The following is a 15870-nucleotide window of genomic DNA, read 5'->3' on the forward strand; positions in this document are numbered from 1 at the left end:
CTCGAGCGTAGAACGCAAGAACTGTGTGCGATATTTTTATACGAAATTTATCGACGCGCGTTGATTGTTCTCTATTCGCGAGATTACGCTGTCCCTATGACGCGATTCTAGACATTCTGCTACCGGGAAGAATCAAATGCCCACCGTCTTACTTTCGACACGAATACGAAACACACGCGCGAAAACGAGAGTAGAAAAACGACGGTTGCACACGCGTGTGCAATTAACGGTTCCCTACTATTCGTCGGCGCTTTCGGAATACGAGATCGTTGATAGAGACTTTTCATGCTTTTTCTTATGTATTTGTCTATTTTGTTCTGTAGATACGTACTTGAAATGCATGTGGTCGAAGATGGAAGAAACGGAGATCATAGCCTGTGTTCATTTTTGCGTTTGAAATTACCGGAATATCGAGCGATCAACAATTTCTTTTATTCCAAACTACCGCGTTTAAGTAATCGAATAGGTTTCTTTCTTACATCATTGCCGAGGAATATACCGGTCGGAGCTTAATTTTTCCTAACAAGATGACAAAGTATTACAGTTAACCGTTGAGGAAACTTCAAATATTACGGTGAATAAATTTCAAATGGTTGCTTTTTCACAATGAGAAAATGAAAATATTAGTCGTGATACGAGAAGCGATAAAAGGAATAAAAATTAAGGATACTTTGGTTCACTGCAATCACTGTTTCCCTGACATTTTTACACCTTACAACATGTTCAGCTTTAATCAAACCTCGCAAGGTTTGCTTTGTCCCTTGAACCAACACGAATAAACACCATCCTCTCTCTCTTTCTCCCTGTCGTTCGCTCCCTCTCTCTCTCTCTCTCTCTCTCTCTCTCGCTCACTCTCTCAACTCGTTCGATTGTGCGACAAGGAAAATGTGTCGTGGGAAAAAAACTGTCCAAGCGTGATTCTGTTCCTCGAGTGAAAAAATAATCCATGCTATTTTTTCAAACGCGTCACCTTGATTCAAGTTCCCGAGGTCGAAGGTGAGAACTTTCACCGTGGAAGATTTCATTTATATTTCACGATATCGGTCGCACCAATTTCACCGGTTCCAATCATCACACTCGAACGATCCAGTCACGGCCAGGCGAGACATCTTAATCCAGCGAAGAATTTCACGCGCAAGTGGTAAGACGTATGGTATAACCGACACGACATCTATCTACGATATGCATCGAATTCAAGAACGTCTCTTCCCTCTTTATTTCGTGCGATATAATCCGCGATGTTTCAAACATGTACAACACACGTTACAACTTGTACCGTGAAAAGCTACAAGTTTCTCTTCGTGCATCGATACTGTCTGATCGAAAACGGTGCGATCTACTGTCAGATTACGACGAAGAAACGAGACGTAAATGGTATATCCGTTAATTACTATGAATGAATCAGATACTATCTCCGATGGGTACTTTATCCAGTGGAATCTATCTCGTGATACGCAAGTCCGTCGTAAACCAAGAAGGGTAGAGCGCAGAAGTTGGAAGAAAGAAAAAAAAGAGGACGAAAATGTAAAATCTAGCGAACCCAAGAGGGGTGTGGAAGAAAAACTGAATAGTAACTGTAACGTGTTAACGATGAATGAAGATGAAACCTACCGATTAATTCGAGAACGATTCGACGTGTAAGAGCAGTGGAAGTATGCGAAGCACGAAAGCCACGGGGCAGAAAAGAACGAATGGACACCGGCACACGCATAGGAACACACTGAAACAGCGGACCAATGGCCTGGTCGTCGAAAGAAAGGACACTCGTTTCTAGTCGCTCGAGACACGATAAAAAATTCAGAAAGGAAACAAATGAAAGTGACCTCTCGACATTCGGTTGTAATAGAAAAAGAAAGAGTAACCGGAGTTGGTGGTTTAAAAGAGGAGGTGAAAGAAGGAAGGAGAGATTTAGAATGAGTTTCCGTCCGTAGGCACAGGTCGAGTGGCACGGCACTGCTTATTGATCTCACTACCAATGGTACGTAGTATACATATACACCCGGTGCGCACGGGACACCACTGCACGACGATACGTAGTGCATCCACTGTATCACTATGAACTGACTATTGCTATCACCACGAGCACCAGCGACGGCGACACATCTAGCGGAACCCTTCGATCTGTGTTTCATTAGGCGATACCAATTGTCGTGTCATTCGATGATAACCGTGTGCCACAGTCGCCGCCACCACCACCACCACCACCAACCACCACTACCACCACCAACGTCTCCATTTCCTCACTGACACTGTTCTTACGTTATTCCCCTTTCTCACTAGGTCATGTTTTCTCAGCTTTTTTCCTCCTGTTTCGTTTTCTACAACAATTTCTCTTCGTACGTTGCAACGATACCGTGAAAAAGAATAACTCTCTAGCTCGTTCGAGCTTCAGGGGGGGTAAATTCGTCGAAAATTTGAAATCTATCTTTCAATGACATTTATAAGAGCTCGAGGAAACCTTCGACGCTTCGACACTTTTATAGATGCACTCCAACACTTATCGTATTGTCGTAACGAAATTTCTTTTCTCTCACGCAAACACGCATTACGCACATACCTCTCTCTCTCTCTCTCTCTCTCTCTCTCTCTCTCTCTCTCTCATACACGTACACGCACACATTCTTTCCCTCTATCTTCCTTTTTTCGTTTATTTTCCCAGTCAGAGATGCCTAATGAACCTTTCTCTTTATCCCCGTTCAAATTTCCTCCCTCTCTGCCTTTATCATTCAAATCTTACACAATCTCTCGTACTTGGCTAGTTCACGATCTCGCTTTCGTTTCGTTTCGTTTCGTTCACGGGGATGCACGACACTTACGATAACCGAGTCGAAGGGATTGTGGCAGGCCAGGGCTGCTGCTGCTGATGAGCGAACTTCACGGGACTCGCGAGCTTTTTCACTCGGCTATCATCCCGTACAAGCCCCAAGATCTGCTCGGCCGTGGAAGGCAGGCGGCAGGGCTGCTGGAAATCGGGGGAGGAGGTATATTCGCTCGTCCACCGGAGAAAGGGGCAACGAGTGGGGGTAGACACGGGTCTGGCGGGAGTATTGCCGTTTGGTGGGGATGGAGGACCGGGAAAAAGAGAGAAAGAGAGAGAGCGGTGAGGTACGGGGAGAGGGGGGGTGGTGTGTGTGCCGCTGGAAAAGCAGCCAGGGGTAGGGACTCCCGTCACCACCAGATATGGGTCACTCTGCGATCGATGCCGATATAGAACCCCTTCGCTGCTAGGGATCGCGAGAGATCGCTTACGTCATTTCTACCCCCCTTCGATATAGCACCCTAACCTAGCTACGTTTCCTCTTTACCCTACACATTTCTCCGATACACCTATCGAGAATAAGCTTGTCGATTCAAGATATCGATTCCAACGGTACGTTCGACTATCTTTTTCGGATTATTCGACGAGATGATTTTAACGGAAAAGAAAAAGTGTGTCGATCGAGGAAAAGCAAACATGGCGTACTGGAATAGGTAACCTCGAGAACACGCGATACACCCTGGAAGTCTAGTGACTTTACAGAATCGTTCGTCTCGTGGCTACATGGGGGTGTAGCTTTCACAAAAGACCAATCAATACGCGCGAGACGATCCACCGATCTTTCCCTCTCCTTTTACTCCTTCAACCGTCTTTCTTTCCCTTTCCTCCTCCCTTCCCCCTCTACCTCTTGCACACTCTCTTTATCACTCCTGGCCCCCCTTTTGACTTTCCCCTCCTATGCCTTTCTGTCTCTCTTTCCATCCACTTATCCAGTGTGCCTACGTCCATCTACACTCCGCCTCTACGAATCTATTTTCTCTCTTCACTCGCCATTCTGTGTATACCTGCTTTTCATTTCGTTTTATTTTTCAGCGGAACAAACACCAACCAGAATGGAGAAAGAGGCGAGAAAAAAAGAAGAAGAAGAAGAAGAAGAAGAAACGGGGAGAAGAAATCAAGCTATTCGTAATATCAGGGGATTGCGAAGAAAAACCGAGATGCATGAAAATTTTCCAATCCATTAAATTACCGACAATCTCTCTCTACCCCCTCCTCCTCCGTCTTCCTCCTCCCTCTTATCCTTGTGATAACCAGCACGATACTCGTAACGTTTCTAGGACCGTACAAGGAGAATCTCTGTTCGAAAGCCATTAATATTTACATAAGTTACAGCGTAATTGTACCATCGTTAATAAGTTTTATGCAAAGTTACTTCCTTCTTATCATATATTCCCCAAGCGGTATTAATCGGTATATAGAACGGCAATGGTGTACGGCTGCGTCACGTGAAACGTGAAATTTCTGTAGTATTTATGTTTTATAAACGTCAACTTGCTGTTTTACTACGTGAAAAAGTCGTAACTGACTTACGTAGTTGAGAAGGTGAGTAGAAAAAAAATGTGGGGGCAAGAACCGCGCGATAGGCACGGCCCTGACAGAAGCGCAGGCGTCCGTGCGATTGAGTGACGTCATGAGTCTAAGGCACGGGGCGTTATACGCTTATCAATGAACGTACGACGCCTACGGCGGATACCTGTTCTCTAGTGACTAACACCCTCCCTTTCCCACTCTCTTCCTTCTGCATCCCATACGTTCTGTTCACATCGTTCGCCACCCTTCTACACTTTTGCAGTCGACTAAACACTCGTTATTTCTACTTTTTGTTTCTCCTATAGACATCCACCATACACACCTTCCGGCCGGTATACCTCAGTTAGTATTCGCGTTCCCCGCTTCCGGGACGAACACGCCACAGGGATACGTCTTTCTCATTGAGTAATTTGACCTCAAATCGATCGCACGCTGCGATTTTGTTTCAATCGGACGGGGTCGAGTTTCAATTCGACACGAGATTCCTGTAAAGTATATTTTTTCTTTTTTTCTTTTTAGTTAACGATTAAATCGTGTCCGTTACTTTTTACGAAATTATACCTGTACGATAATTTAGCATTACACGTACTTCGACGTTTTTTAATGTTTGAAAAAATCTGTCAAAGGTAAGGAATATTTTCATCATCGCGTATCATTACTTACTGTTTCCACATTAATACTATCGTATATCTCACAAATGCATTTTACAAAAGTAGAACAACGATTCTCTGGTTCTTTGGCAGCTGAAGATTTAAACTGGGACATACATACAAAACATTCATCTTTCTCCTTTTATTTCTCGATCCGATTATACGAAGGAAAAAAAAACGACAAATTAATATACGAGCTTTTAAGAGCCGATAAATTTAAACGAATTTAGTATACATTGTTACATTGACGGAAATATTGTTTTCATATTCTGTCAACAAGAAATTTCTTACGATCGTGCAGTCGTATATGTACGAACGTGTATAATTATACCAATTAACTCCTCAACTTTCGTTCGTCAATTTTTTTTTCCTTCTTTTTATTCTATCTAATCCGTCCATCCCTTTCTCATCCCTCTCCTCTCCTCGTGCTTCTGCGTTTATCTCTTTTTCTGTATCGGTACAATTTGTAAGCCTGCCAATAACAGTGTACTTAATACGATAGAACTCGATATCTGTACATTTATAATTTTGACGAGTAGAGCTACAATATTTTCTCCGTTTCCATAAACATCGCAAATGAATCAGAGATTTCGAACGAATCGAATTCTTTCCGAACTTGGACCCTACCGGAAATATTAGGTTATCATTTCGGATTTCTGACGAAAGGACGTATTACGTTTTATATGCACTTTCCAATATGAAAGTGAGCATATGTTAACGAAACGATTGTACCAGAAATGACGTTTGTTAGATAAATATTTTAATCCTATCTACTGGACGTTTGATAAAGATATACGACGTCTCAGGATAGGTTAAATTTTACATTTCATTTTTTCGAACAATTTCTAAGCTTGAAAATTTCTCATGACTACAGGTCATCGTAAGCCGCACTTGCGCGGTTCAACATCCCAGATCGCGACGTATGTATATCCTGTAACACGCGACTTCGTGTCCTTCTCTGATTCGACGGCGCCAATGCGCCGCGTCTGCTTCACCTGTATTTCAAGACGCGTCGTACTGTAACGTGTGAGGTTAGTTACGAACGACAACGACGAAAGAACGTCCGGCATAACCATTCTGCTTTTTCTACGTGCGAAAAAAAACGCTTTCCTCCCTTTTAACTTACTACTGCGTATGATTGGCTGGCAATCTTATCAGAACGAGCGATAAATTGAGAAATTGGTTTGATACGTAACCCGCCTCGCGCAAAACGTCAAAGAATTTTTCATTTGAAAAATTACCATTTCTTGAGTGAAAAAATATATTCAAAGAATTCCATAGTGTCTCGTCAGTTGTAACATGCTTCCGTCAATTACAGTACTCCTTCTTGCTATCGGAATTGTCGCTGGCGAAGATTGTAAAGGATGCGTTTCTCTGGACACATATTCCTTTGACAAGGTATCTTAATTTTTGCAGATATATTTACGTGCTTTATTTTTTATAGAAATACAAAGTTTACTCATTGGATTATACTTGTGTTAAGTAAAGCTACAAAGTAGTTGCTGCAAATTAAAGAACGATACTTGTTCGACGAATTCCTTTTGTTTTCTTCATCTCTTCGACTAGATAATTTGTTGTCATGGTTACTGGACGCTTAAACAAGTTGTTACGATATTTTTAATGTGAAATCTGTAGAAAGAATTTATGAGCAAACGTGAAAATATTGTAGATATACCTTAATATGTTAAAAAGTTTTTTTTAAATAAATTAAATAAAGTAACGATTACTACATCGATTAATAGACGTTGTTTATTCTTCATAAATGTGCTATAGATTCGTAAGCGTATCGCATAAATATTTGATAATACGTTTATAAAAGATAATTCATATTTAATATTTCATTCTTGGTCTAGATTATAAGTTAAATATTTATAATGCAGGTAATACCGAAATTTAAAGCTGCGGTCGTTAAATTTGATATGCCATTTCCATACGGAGAGAAGCATGAACAGTACGCGCAAATAGCCGCAGCCACGAAGGATTCTCACGATCTGTTAGTAGGCGAAGTGAGAGTGAAGGATTATGGCAATAAAGATAATTCCGATCTCGCTGCTCGGTATGGAATAAAGTCCGAATCTTTTCCCGCTGTTCTTCTGTTTTTACAAGGAAAAACGGAACCTATTCCGTTCGTTCCAGAGAAAGAAAATGATTTCACCGCGGACAGTATCAAACGATTTATTAAAATAAAGTCTGGCGTATATCTTGGTCTACCGGGCTGTGTAGAACAGTTGGACAGACTTGCCGAGGAGTTTAGGACCAGCGGAGAAAAGGATAGAATGGTAATATTTGCTGTAACGAAATAACACACTTTATAAAATTATTATAAAAGCATGTAGATATAATTATTTTTTATTTCATAGGAAATATTGAACAAAGCTAAAGTTTTCGAGGAAACATTACCAGAGACACAACGCGCGGCCGCAAAAGTTTATGTTAAAACTATGGAAAGAATATTAGAAAGGGGAGATGTCTTTGTTCAAACAGAACAAACGAGAATAGAGGGTATATTGAAAGGAAAACTATCAAATGAAAAGAAACGCACAATGGAAGAGAAACGCAATATCCTCCATTCTTTCTTATACAGAGACGAATTATGAAGAAATTATTACAAAACAGTATCAGAAATTTTATTGTGTATGCTTTTGTAAAAATAGCATCGTATTAAAATCGAATATTTACCAATCGTTTTAATTGCAATATTTTACAGCTCATTTTTTACAACTGAAACCGATAATACGACCGACAAAAATGTCGTTAGTCTTTACATCGAACATTCCAATATTTCAAACTGTAATTTACATAATTGTGAAAAGATTGGGAAAAATGTTAAAAGGAAATAAAAAATTTTTAAAATATAGTTTCACAATTTAAAAAATGCTACTGTAAACAATCAATTTTTTATACTTCGATGATTGTATCCAAATATAGAAACATATAAAAACATATATCAGAAGATATACTTAAAAGAAATCCAATAATATTGCAATCGAATAAATGTCTCATTTTCATTGAATTTAACGCGTGTTTTCATTTTTCTTCATTGTAGTATAAATGCTAAAATATTCTCCATTAAGAAATCACAGATAACATATAACGATCGTATAAATATTATCTTGTTTATAAATTTGAAAATTTGTTTAACCTGTCTATTAACGTTGTTGCTAAAATATTTTTCTACATTAAATTCAATGGTCAAATACTTAAGCATATGCATGCATGTATGTTTATGTCGGAATGTGCACTTATAGTTAACACCTCCAATTTATAGAGATGTAGCTTTTTACTTTTTTTCCTCTACATCCTTAACTTGCAATTGCTCAAGATCCTTAGATACTTTGTCCACACTTTCTCCATCCTGTGTTTGCTTTTCAGAAGCTTCCACTTTTTCAGTTTCATTATTTTCAATTCTTAAATCTTCTCCAGCCAGTTTTTTACCTTGTTCTTCATTATCAGTACTTTCACTATAACTTACATCACTAGAAGGTTCACTATCACTCTCAGTATGTTTTTCTTCGGTATTATTTTTGCCAGCATATATTTCACATTCAGAGCCCACTATCTTCTTTGCCTTTTCAAATGCTTCTTTCCAAACAGTTGCATCTGTAGTAAAAAGTAGAATTAATAATGATGCTTTAAATTTTCCTTCTGTATATTCATCCGTATCAATAGTATATTTACTTTCTGCATTCGCGAATCTTATAGCTAATAGTTCTGGTTTAAGCTGTTCATCTGCATAATCAGCAAGCACACTCCATACCCATGCCCTGTCACTACCACAATTGGATTTCAATTCCATCCAAGGAGTTACAAAATGATTAGCACAGATTTTAAGTGTTTTATCTCTACGCATTACAACTCTCACTGTATTTTTTATTTTGTGTCTTAATAATTTGACCTCCCCTGTTCCACGTTCCTTCCATTCTGCAGGATTATTAGAAGAATCATAACGGTACAACTTTGCTCTCCTAAAAATAACGTAATATGCATATAATGCGAAATTATTATAATATATAGATTAACACATCTTAACAGAAGTAATTTACAATTTTATCATTTCAACTTCATCTTCTTCATTGTTGGACACTTCTATCAATGGCAAAGAAATAATAGGCTCAAAATGTACATCTGCATCATTGCTGTCTTCTTCGTTATCTTCAGTTTCGCAGTTAGCGGTCTTTACTTCCACATGATCCCCATTCAGCTATAAACGAACAAAAAATAATCACTTCTATTTACCCATACTTAAAGGATTATAAAACATTTGTAAAAATTATACGATATAAATGTCTGTTTTGACAATTTTATTTAATAAATGCGAAACATTTTTAAAATTAAACAAAAGTATACAACTGATATATCGTGCTTTGTTTCTAACGGACGCGACAATATAACCTACAGCGTCATGTCGAAAATTTGAAAGAAATCATAGAAATCTTATTTATCTATGTATCATATAACGGTAACACAAGGCTACAGAAATAAATGTCATATTTACCACGTTTTCTGGCATCTTTCTATCAGTTTTGTAAAACCAATTTTGCGATCGCTTATCAAATACCGTCAACTTCGACCTGTTTGATAGCAAACCGTGATATTGCGTGATAGACCTCCATGATAATTCATAGATATATGTTTAAAATGGTAACCGTCTACCTTCACTGTTCCCTATTGGATGAAAACTACCTGCCGAACAAATCTTTTAAAGTAAATCAACAATCATAACTATTTCTAAATGTATCATTTTCCATTTTGCTAAAGTAAATGAAATTGAAGAGATGGAATAATTTGAAATATTTCAGGGAATTTAGATATTAACTATTTCATCACTAAATTTTCTATATAGTGTTATTTGTATTTCTACATAATCTAAATTTTCTTCTCAATGAAAATCCACTTATTATTTTTCTCTAATAATCTAAATTATTTCTAATCGATACATTTGGATTAATCAGTCAAGTGGAAGTAATTTTACGAAGTTAAATGTAAAAATTTGAATAATTGGTAATACTGAAGTTACTGGTGTGCTGTCGTAAAAATTGCATAGAGCATGTTCGATAAATCGAGTACTCGAATCCTATCGAACAGGAAGAGCTCGAATTTGGAGAGGGGGTAAAAGGGAGTGGAGTGCGCGGTTGTCCGGGCGGCCATTGCGGGTACATTGTCCGAAACCGCGAATGCAATTGAGTGCTTTGTGCCACGCAAGTGAAATCCAAGAAAATCAAAAGTCATCCCCAAAAGAAGGTGCTCCGTGTGAAGCCCGGGACGCGCACAAAACCCCGGCCCGATGGCTGAATCCGACAAACTAAATATTGACAACATCATAGCTCGGCTCTTGGAAGGTAAAGCTGCTCAATTTTATCTAAAATAAAAAATGGCGCCTTTTATTTTTCTTGCTTCTTTTCCTCCTCTTCCTCCTCTACCGCCTCCTCCTCCTACTCCTTCTCCTCCTCCTCCTCCTCCTCCTTCTTCCTGTCTGTTTTTTTTGATCGATTACGCAACTTTCTTTAAATACAAATGATCTTAAATACAATGGATGAACCTACAATTGTTTGTTTACATGAAGCGTAATTGACAATATGTAACAGTTACCATTATTTTTTGGACAAGGCTTCGGTCTGTATTTCGAACGATCGGTACAATGTACTTGTAGCTTTTAATTTTACTTTTGCAGACCTGTATCGTTTAGCTTTTAAAGTCTTTTAAATGTATTAATAGATGAAGCTGGTTCACCCAATAATTTGTCCTACAACATTTAACTATGTTACCATAATAAACGAAATATAGTTTATTGGTATACACAAGAATACAAATATATATTAGGCAGGTTACTTCATGTATGTCCTTTCAGTACAAGCTACCTGTATTTCTTTTGGGAAGTGTTATTGTTTCTTCATATGTATTGATATACTGCTTCTAGAATTTACTGTTTATTTGTATTTAACTATAATAATTTGAGGATAAACTTCTATTGTATTTAAATGGAGGCAATTTATTTTTCTAGTGCGGGGAGCTAGGCCAGGGAAAAATGTACAATTGACAGAAGGAGAAATAAAAGGACTTTGTCTGAAGTCACGTGAAATTTTTTTATCACAACCTATTCTATTAGAGCTTGAAGCACCGCTTAAAATATGTGGTAAGTTGCTGCTTACTGTTATTTTTATTTTCCCATTTATGTATGTAAAAAACTATTGATAATAACTAAGAATATTCATTTTTTTCAAGGTGACATTCATGGGCAATATTATGATTTACTACGGTTATTTGAATATGGTGGATTTCCACCAGAGAGCAATTATCTTTTTTTAGGAGACTATGTTGATAGAGGAAAACAGTCCTTAGAAACAATTTGTCTTCTTCTTGCCTATAAAATCAAATATCCTGAGAACTTCTTTTTACTTCGTGGAAATCATGAATGTGCATCCATTAACAGGATATATGGATTTTATGATGAATGTAAGAAACTAGATTCAAATGTGACTAATTATGTTAAAATATTGTATTCTTACCATTGATGTTCTGATATTGTACAGGCAAACGTCGATACAACATTAAACTGTGGAAGACATTTACGGATTGCTTCAACTGTTTACCTGTGGCAGCAATAGTGGATGAAAAAATATTCTGTTGCCACGGTGGTCTTAGTCCAGATCTTCAAAACATGGAACAGATCAGACGTATCATGCGACCAACAGATGTACCTGATCAAGGCTTATTATGTGACTTATTGTGGTCAGATCCAGACAAAGATACCATGGGTTGGGGAGAAAACGATCGCGGTGTATCATTTACATTTGGAGCCGAAGTTGTTGCCAAATTTTTACATAAGCATGACTTTGACCTCATATGTCGTGCGCATCAGGTATCTATGTCACGATATATGTAATATTGTTAAATTTAGCACATTATCCGATTAACTATCTACTTTTTAAACCTATCGTTGCCTAATTTAACCTAGCATTTGATTTAACGAACAATTATCCGTTATGTGATAAATGGGAAAATTGTTAACTGATAATTTGTGAAAATTTTAGGTGGTAGAAGATGGCTATGAATTTTTCGCAAAGAGGCAGTTAGTAACTCTGTTCTCAGCACCAAACTATTGTGGCGAATTCGATAATGCCGGAGCTATGATGTCCGTGGATGAAACTCTTATGTGCAGTTTCCAAATTCTAAAACCAGCTGACAAGAAGAAGTTATCGTACGGTGGCCTGAATGCAAATAGACCAGTGACACCCCCACGAGGTGGTGGAAATAACAAAAACAAGAAGAAGTGAAATCCTTAGATTTGTTTCTCACCCTTCTTTTTTTTGAACGCAACGTTTAGAACTTCAAAATAACTCCCTTAAAACCCACCATCTTTTAAGACATTAAGTTCTTGTAAGAGGAAAGATGTTATTGTTATTATTTCTCCTAGTATCGCTACTATTATTATCAACGCTATTACCATATTATTTTCGAATTTATCATTAATTCCGCTCAGCCATTTACGATGACATTTTAACGCAGGAAAGAAATCCGGAGGGGCATAGTTTGCTAAGCGAAAGGAAATAATGAAAAGTTCTTCATTAATAGAACAGTTCCAAGTAAAAAGAAAAAAATGCTATTAAATGGGTGTCTATAAAAGAAAAAATTAATATTAAGTTCGATTACACGAGATTAGATTAGAAATTCGTGACGGCTACTATGAAATTATATTAGAAGAATATATCGTTACAAACTGTAAGAAAAGATCACGACAAGTTCATTCTAAATCTTTTGCTCATTTTTCCTGATAATTGTGTAGGATGAATAATTTTGGAACCACTTGCGATATCACTGATAAGAAAATATGGCATGATACAATTGATACAATGCCGGGGACAATTTTGTTATGCCATTTTTCGCCTTGATGACATACATACATACCTTATTAATGAGATTGTTAATATATATAACGTAATATCAAGTAGATAGTGGTTTTGAACGACAAATGTTTCGAATGTGATACATCATTTCGGTTTTGTTACGTTTCTGTAAATTGCACAAAATTTGTAAACGACATACAGATACAACTTTCGTAAAGAGAGACCGTTTTTGTAGAAAGCGCTTTTGTAATTAAATTTGTATAAATCGTAAAAAAAAAAAAAAAAGAAAATGTTTCAGTTGTTCAGTGAAAAAATGGTTTTCAATGAAGGTTTTTTAGAACAAAAAGAAAAGAAAAAAAGTCATACATTTCTCATTTACATCTGTATACAAAGTGTCGTATCCGTGAAGCTTCTCTGGATTTGACTCGACGTTATTGTGGTTACTAATTTTTCGAGAGAGAAACGTAATGATAGAAATAATATAATAAAAACAAGCTGTAAATGTGTATAATGCAAGTAGCATATGTATACATATGATACGAAGAACGAGGAATGCAAGAAGAAACCCCGATTTCTAAGGATTTCATCGTCCAAACATTAACGGTCCCATTTGTCGGGAATAATTTCACTAATCTCATGTACACACATTTATATTTTATCAATTTTGTTCATTCCCTTAATACACACTTTTCATGCCCCATGTAGAACCATTTCTCCAGTGATGTCACAACTACGAATCGCATACGAAAAGGAATCATGATAAAGTACTGTTCTGTAAAAATTAACGCAACAAGCAACACCCGTCATGTCTGCCTCCCTTGTACTTGTACATTAATTTCTATTTTATAAATAAAACACACGAAAAACATTCATCGATCCCCTTTTGTTTTCATTCATATTCGGTATCTGTAATTTATTACGGTTTCTAATACTTCCACGAAGTTCCTTTAGTGTTTTACAACAACATCATCTCAAGTTCAATCCTCAATTATTTCATCAACGTTTTGTATGTACATACCTGAAGAACCACTGGTACTATTAACGATACGATTGCGAATAATGTCGAATAATAAATTCGTAATGTTTAATTGTACAAATTTATTCGTTTTTCCACTGAACACACTTTTTGAGTATTTTTCGACTAAGTATTATAGCGGCTTAGATCAACTTGGGTTCACGTCCGTGCTGAAGTAACAGGTACAATATGGTTAGGCACTATTCGATAGTGCTGAAAAGTCAAAACGGATATTCATGAACTCGTATACACACGTGACTGCAAGGTATTTAGGTATCCGAATATTCGGAATTTCATGTATTGCCGGCACTATTACATATGAGTAATTCATCTTTAACGTAGACTTTTAAATGAACGTAGGTTTTTAAACTTAACAATAAATAAAGAAACTTGCGCAACCACCGATTGTAAATAATTACAGGAATTGGAAATGTAATTACTTCCGAATAGGTGTTTGTACTTACAACATTCTTCTAATTAGGGTGATTCAATGTACCAAAGGAATGAAGAACTTTTTATCAAGAAATAAAGTCGTTCTTCTGAATTGTTATTGTTTTTTTTTTTTTTAAGTTCTATCTCTGGAGGTGTTCCAAGATATCTAAAACAAAAAAATGTAAGCAATTTCAAACAACGATCGCATAATCCATCTGTGTGTAATTATATCGAAAATAGCAGCACATTCCCACAGTACTGTTAAATTTAATAATTACCGACTAATAAAAGAAAAAAAATGATCATCATGGAAATAATGATTTTTTGAATAAATACCTAATCAAGTTCCATTGTAAATACGTGTTTTATTTAAACGAAAAGAAAAAAATAGGACAGTAATAATTTCAGTTTGCAAAGTGAGAACGATTGGCCACGAGGAGAAGAGGCCCCAGAAAATGTAAGAAAATGATGTTCGTTTCACGTTTAAAGGAAATTAATTCCTACGATCGTGGCAAGGTTCGACAGAATCAACACCTCATTCTAATCAATTAACCCTGGTGTGGTCTAGCGACGAGGTACATGGGAGTCTCGCCTCGTCCCTGAGAACGTATACCGCACTACCCCCGAGTGTTTGTTCCCGTCCAAGAAGACTCCGCCTTTTGGCACGGGATTCAGAGGAAGAGGATGTAGTTAGCATCCCGTGAACGCAAGCTAGGCTAGCGTGGGTGTCCGCGTAGGAGGATCTTTTAGAAACCCCTCCTTCCTCGTGGAAACTTTCCCTTCCTCTCGATCCCTCCTCTCCACGTTTCACGATCGGTTTACCTCAGGGAGAGGAAACCGGCAGAACGGAGAGGAGGAGATTGCCGTGAAAAGAGAGAGGGCATACATCGGAGAGTGATGTCTCGATGATAAGCCACGAGGTGTGTAGTCGACTCGGGGGAGTTCTTTCTGATTCATCCGATGCCGCGTTCACGCCGCGGCTTTAAGCCCTTGTCAGCGTCCGGATCTCGAGGTGAGGACAAGTCCTGTTGACGAGAGGTGTGAGAGCCCGTCGACGATGTCGAGCATCCTCTGATATTCGCTCAGGATCTCGAACCTCGCTGATTGCCTCGAAACGCTTAATGAGCGGCCACGAAAGATAAGCATTCTACGAGTCCACGCTTGCCGATTTCTTTTTTTTTTTTATTCCTTTTTGTGCTTCGTCGTAGTCGTCGTCGTCGTCCTCGTCGACAACGGTATCCCGTTTCCACGTGCCATCCGATTGTTTTATGCGAGCCAATTGCTCGCCCCTTCGTAAACACTATAAACAAAAGAAAATCCACGAGTGCTCGAACGTGCTGTGAGTTTCATTGTTTCAGTTAGGGATGGTAACATTGCGGTGATTGTGATTCAATTGTGAAATTAATCGGTTCGAAGCAGATTCTACGTGACCTTTTTTGTCTTTGAGAGAAAAATTCATCGGAAGAATATAAATTCGATGTTATGTGATCGAAGGAGAGTATAATATTTTAAATTACAAGTGAACTAGAGAGAAGTGTTAAAATTTCATAGTTATCGTCGAATAAATCGCGAATTAAAAGA

General features: G+C 37.8%; 3 protein-coding genes across 5 annotated transcripts; 2 read left to right on the forward strand and 1 right to left on the reverse strand.

The window, feature by feature from the left end:
• The first annotated feature begins 5968 nt into the window (after nt 1-5968).
• On the forward strand, nt 5969-7608 carry LOC108577812 (endoplasmic reticulum resident protein 29). 2 transcript variants are annotated; one of them, XM_017941019.1, is made up of 4 exons: nt 5969-6029; nt 6317-6396; nt 6879-7277; nt 7359-7608. In XM_017941019.1, exons 3-4 carry the CDS (start codon nt 6918-6920, stop codon nt 7593-7595), a joined length of 597 nt encoding a protein of 198 aa, XP_017796508.1. In that variant the 5' UTR covers nt 5969-6029; nt 6317-6396; nt 6879-6917; the 3' UTR covers nt 7596-7608. The 2 variants fall into 2 exon arrangements, with proteins under 2 accessions (XP_017796508.1, XP_017796507.1); XM_017941018.1 differs by lacking the exon at nt 5969-6029 and having other exon boundaries at nt 6269-6396.
• A 551-nt stretch (nt 7609-8159) lies between these two features.
• On the reverse strand, nt 8160-9651 carry LOC108577757 (ran-specific GTPase-activating protein-like). Its single transcript, XM_017940950.1, has 4 exons — nt 9494-9651; nt 9042-9199; nt 8677-8963; nt 8160-8598 (listed from the first exon to the last, which is right to left on the reverse strand). The coding sequence occupies exons 1-4, from the start codon at nt 9506-9508 to the stop codon at nt 8279-8281; spliced, it is 780 nt and encodes a 259-aa protein (XP_017796439.1). The 5' UTR covers nt 9509-9651; the 3' UTR covers nt 8160-8278.
• Nucleotides 9652-10115: 464 nt separating this feature from the next.
• Nucleotides 10116-13078, forward strand: LOC108577756 (serine/threonine-protein phosphatase alpha-2 isoform). Of its 2 annotated transcripts, none has more exons than XM_017940948.1 (5): nt 10116-10350; nt 10962-11131; nt 11221-11451; nt 11529-11857; nt 12030-13078. In XM_017940948.1, exons 1-5 carry the CDS (start codon nt 10283-10285, stop codon nt 12270-12272), a joined length of 1041 nt encoding a protein of 346 aa, XP_017796437.1. In that variant the 5' UTR covers nt 10116-10282; the 3' UTR covers nt 12273-13078. The 2 variants fall into 2 exon arrangements, with proteins under 2 accessions (XP_017796437.1, XP_017796438.1); XM_017940949.1 differs by having other exon boundaries at nt 10116-10337; nt 11000-11131.
• The last annotated feature ends 2792 nt before the right edge of the window (nt 13079-15870 follow it).

The sequence above is a fragment of the Habropoda laboriosa genome, unplaced genomic scaffold (assembly GCF_001263275.1).
Source record: "Habropoda laboriosa isolate 0110345459 unplaced genomic scaffold, ASM126327v1 scaffold816, whole genome shotgun sequence".
Lineage (NCBI taxonomy): Eukaryota > Metazoa > Arthropoda > Insecta > Hymenoptera > Apidae > Habropoda > Habropoda laboriosa.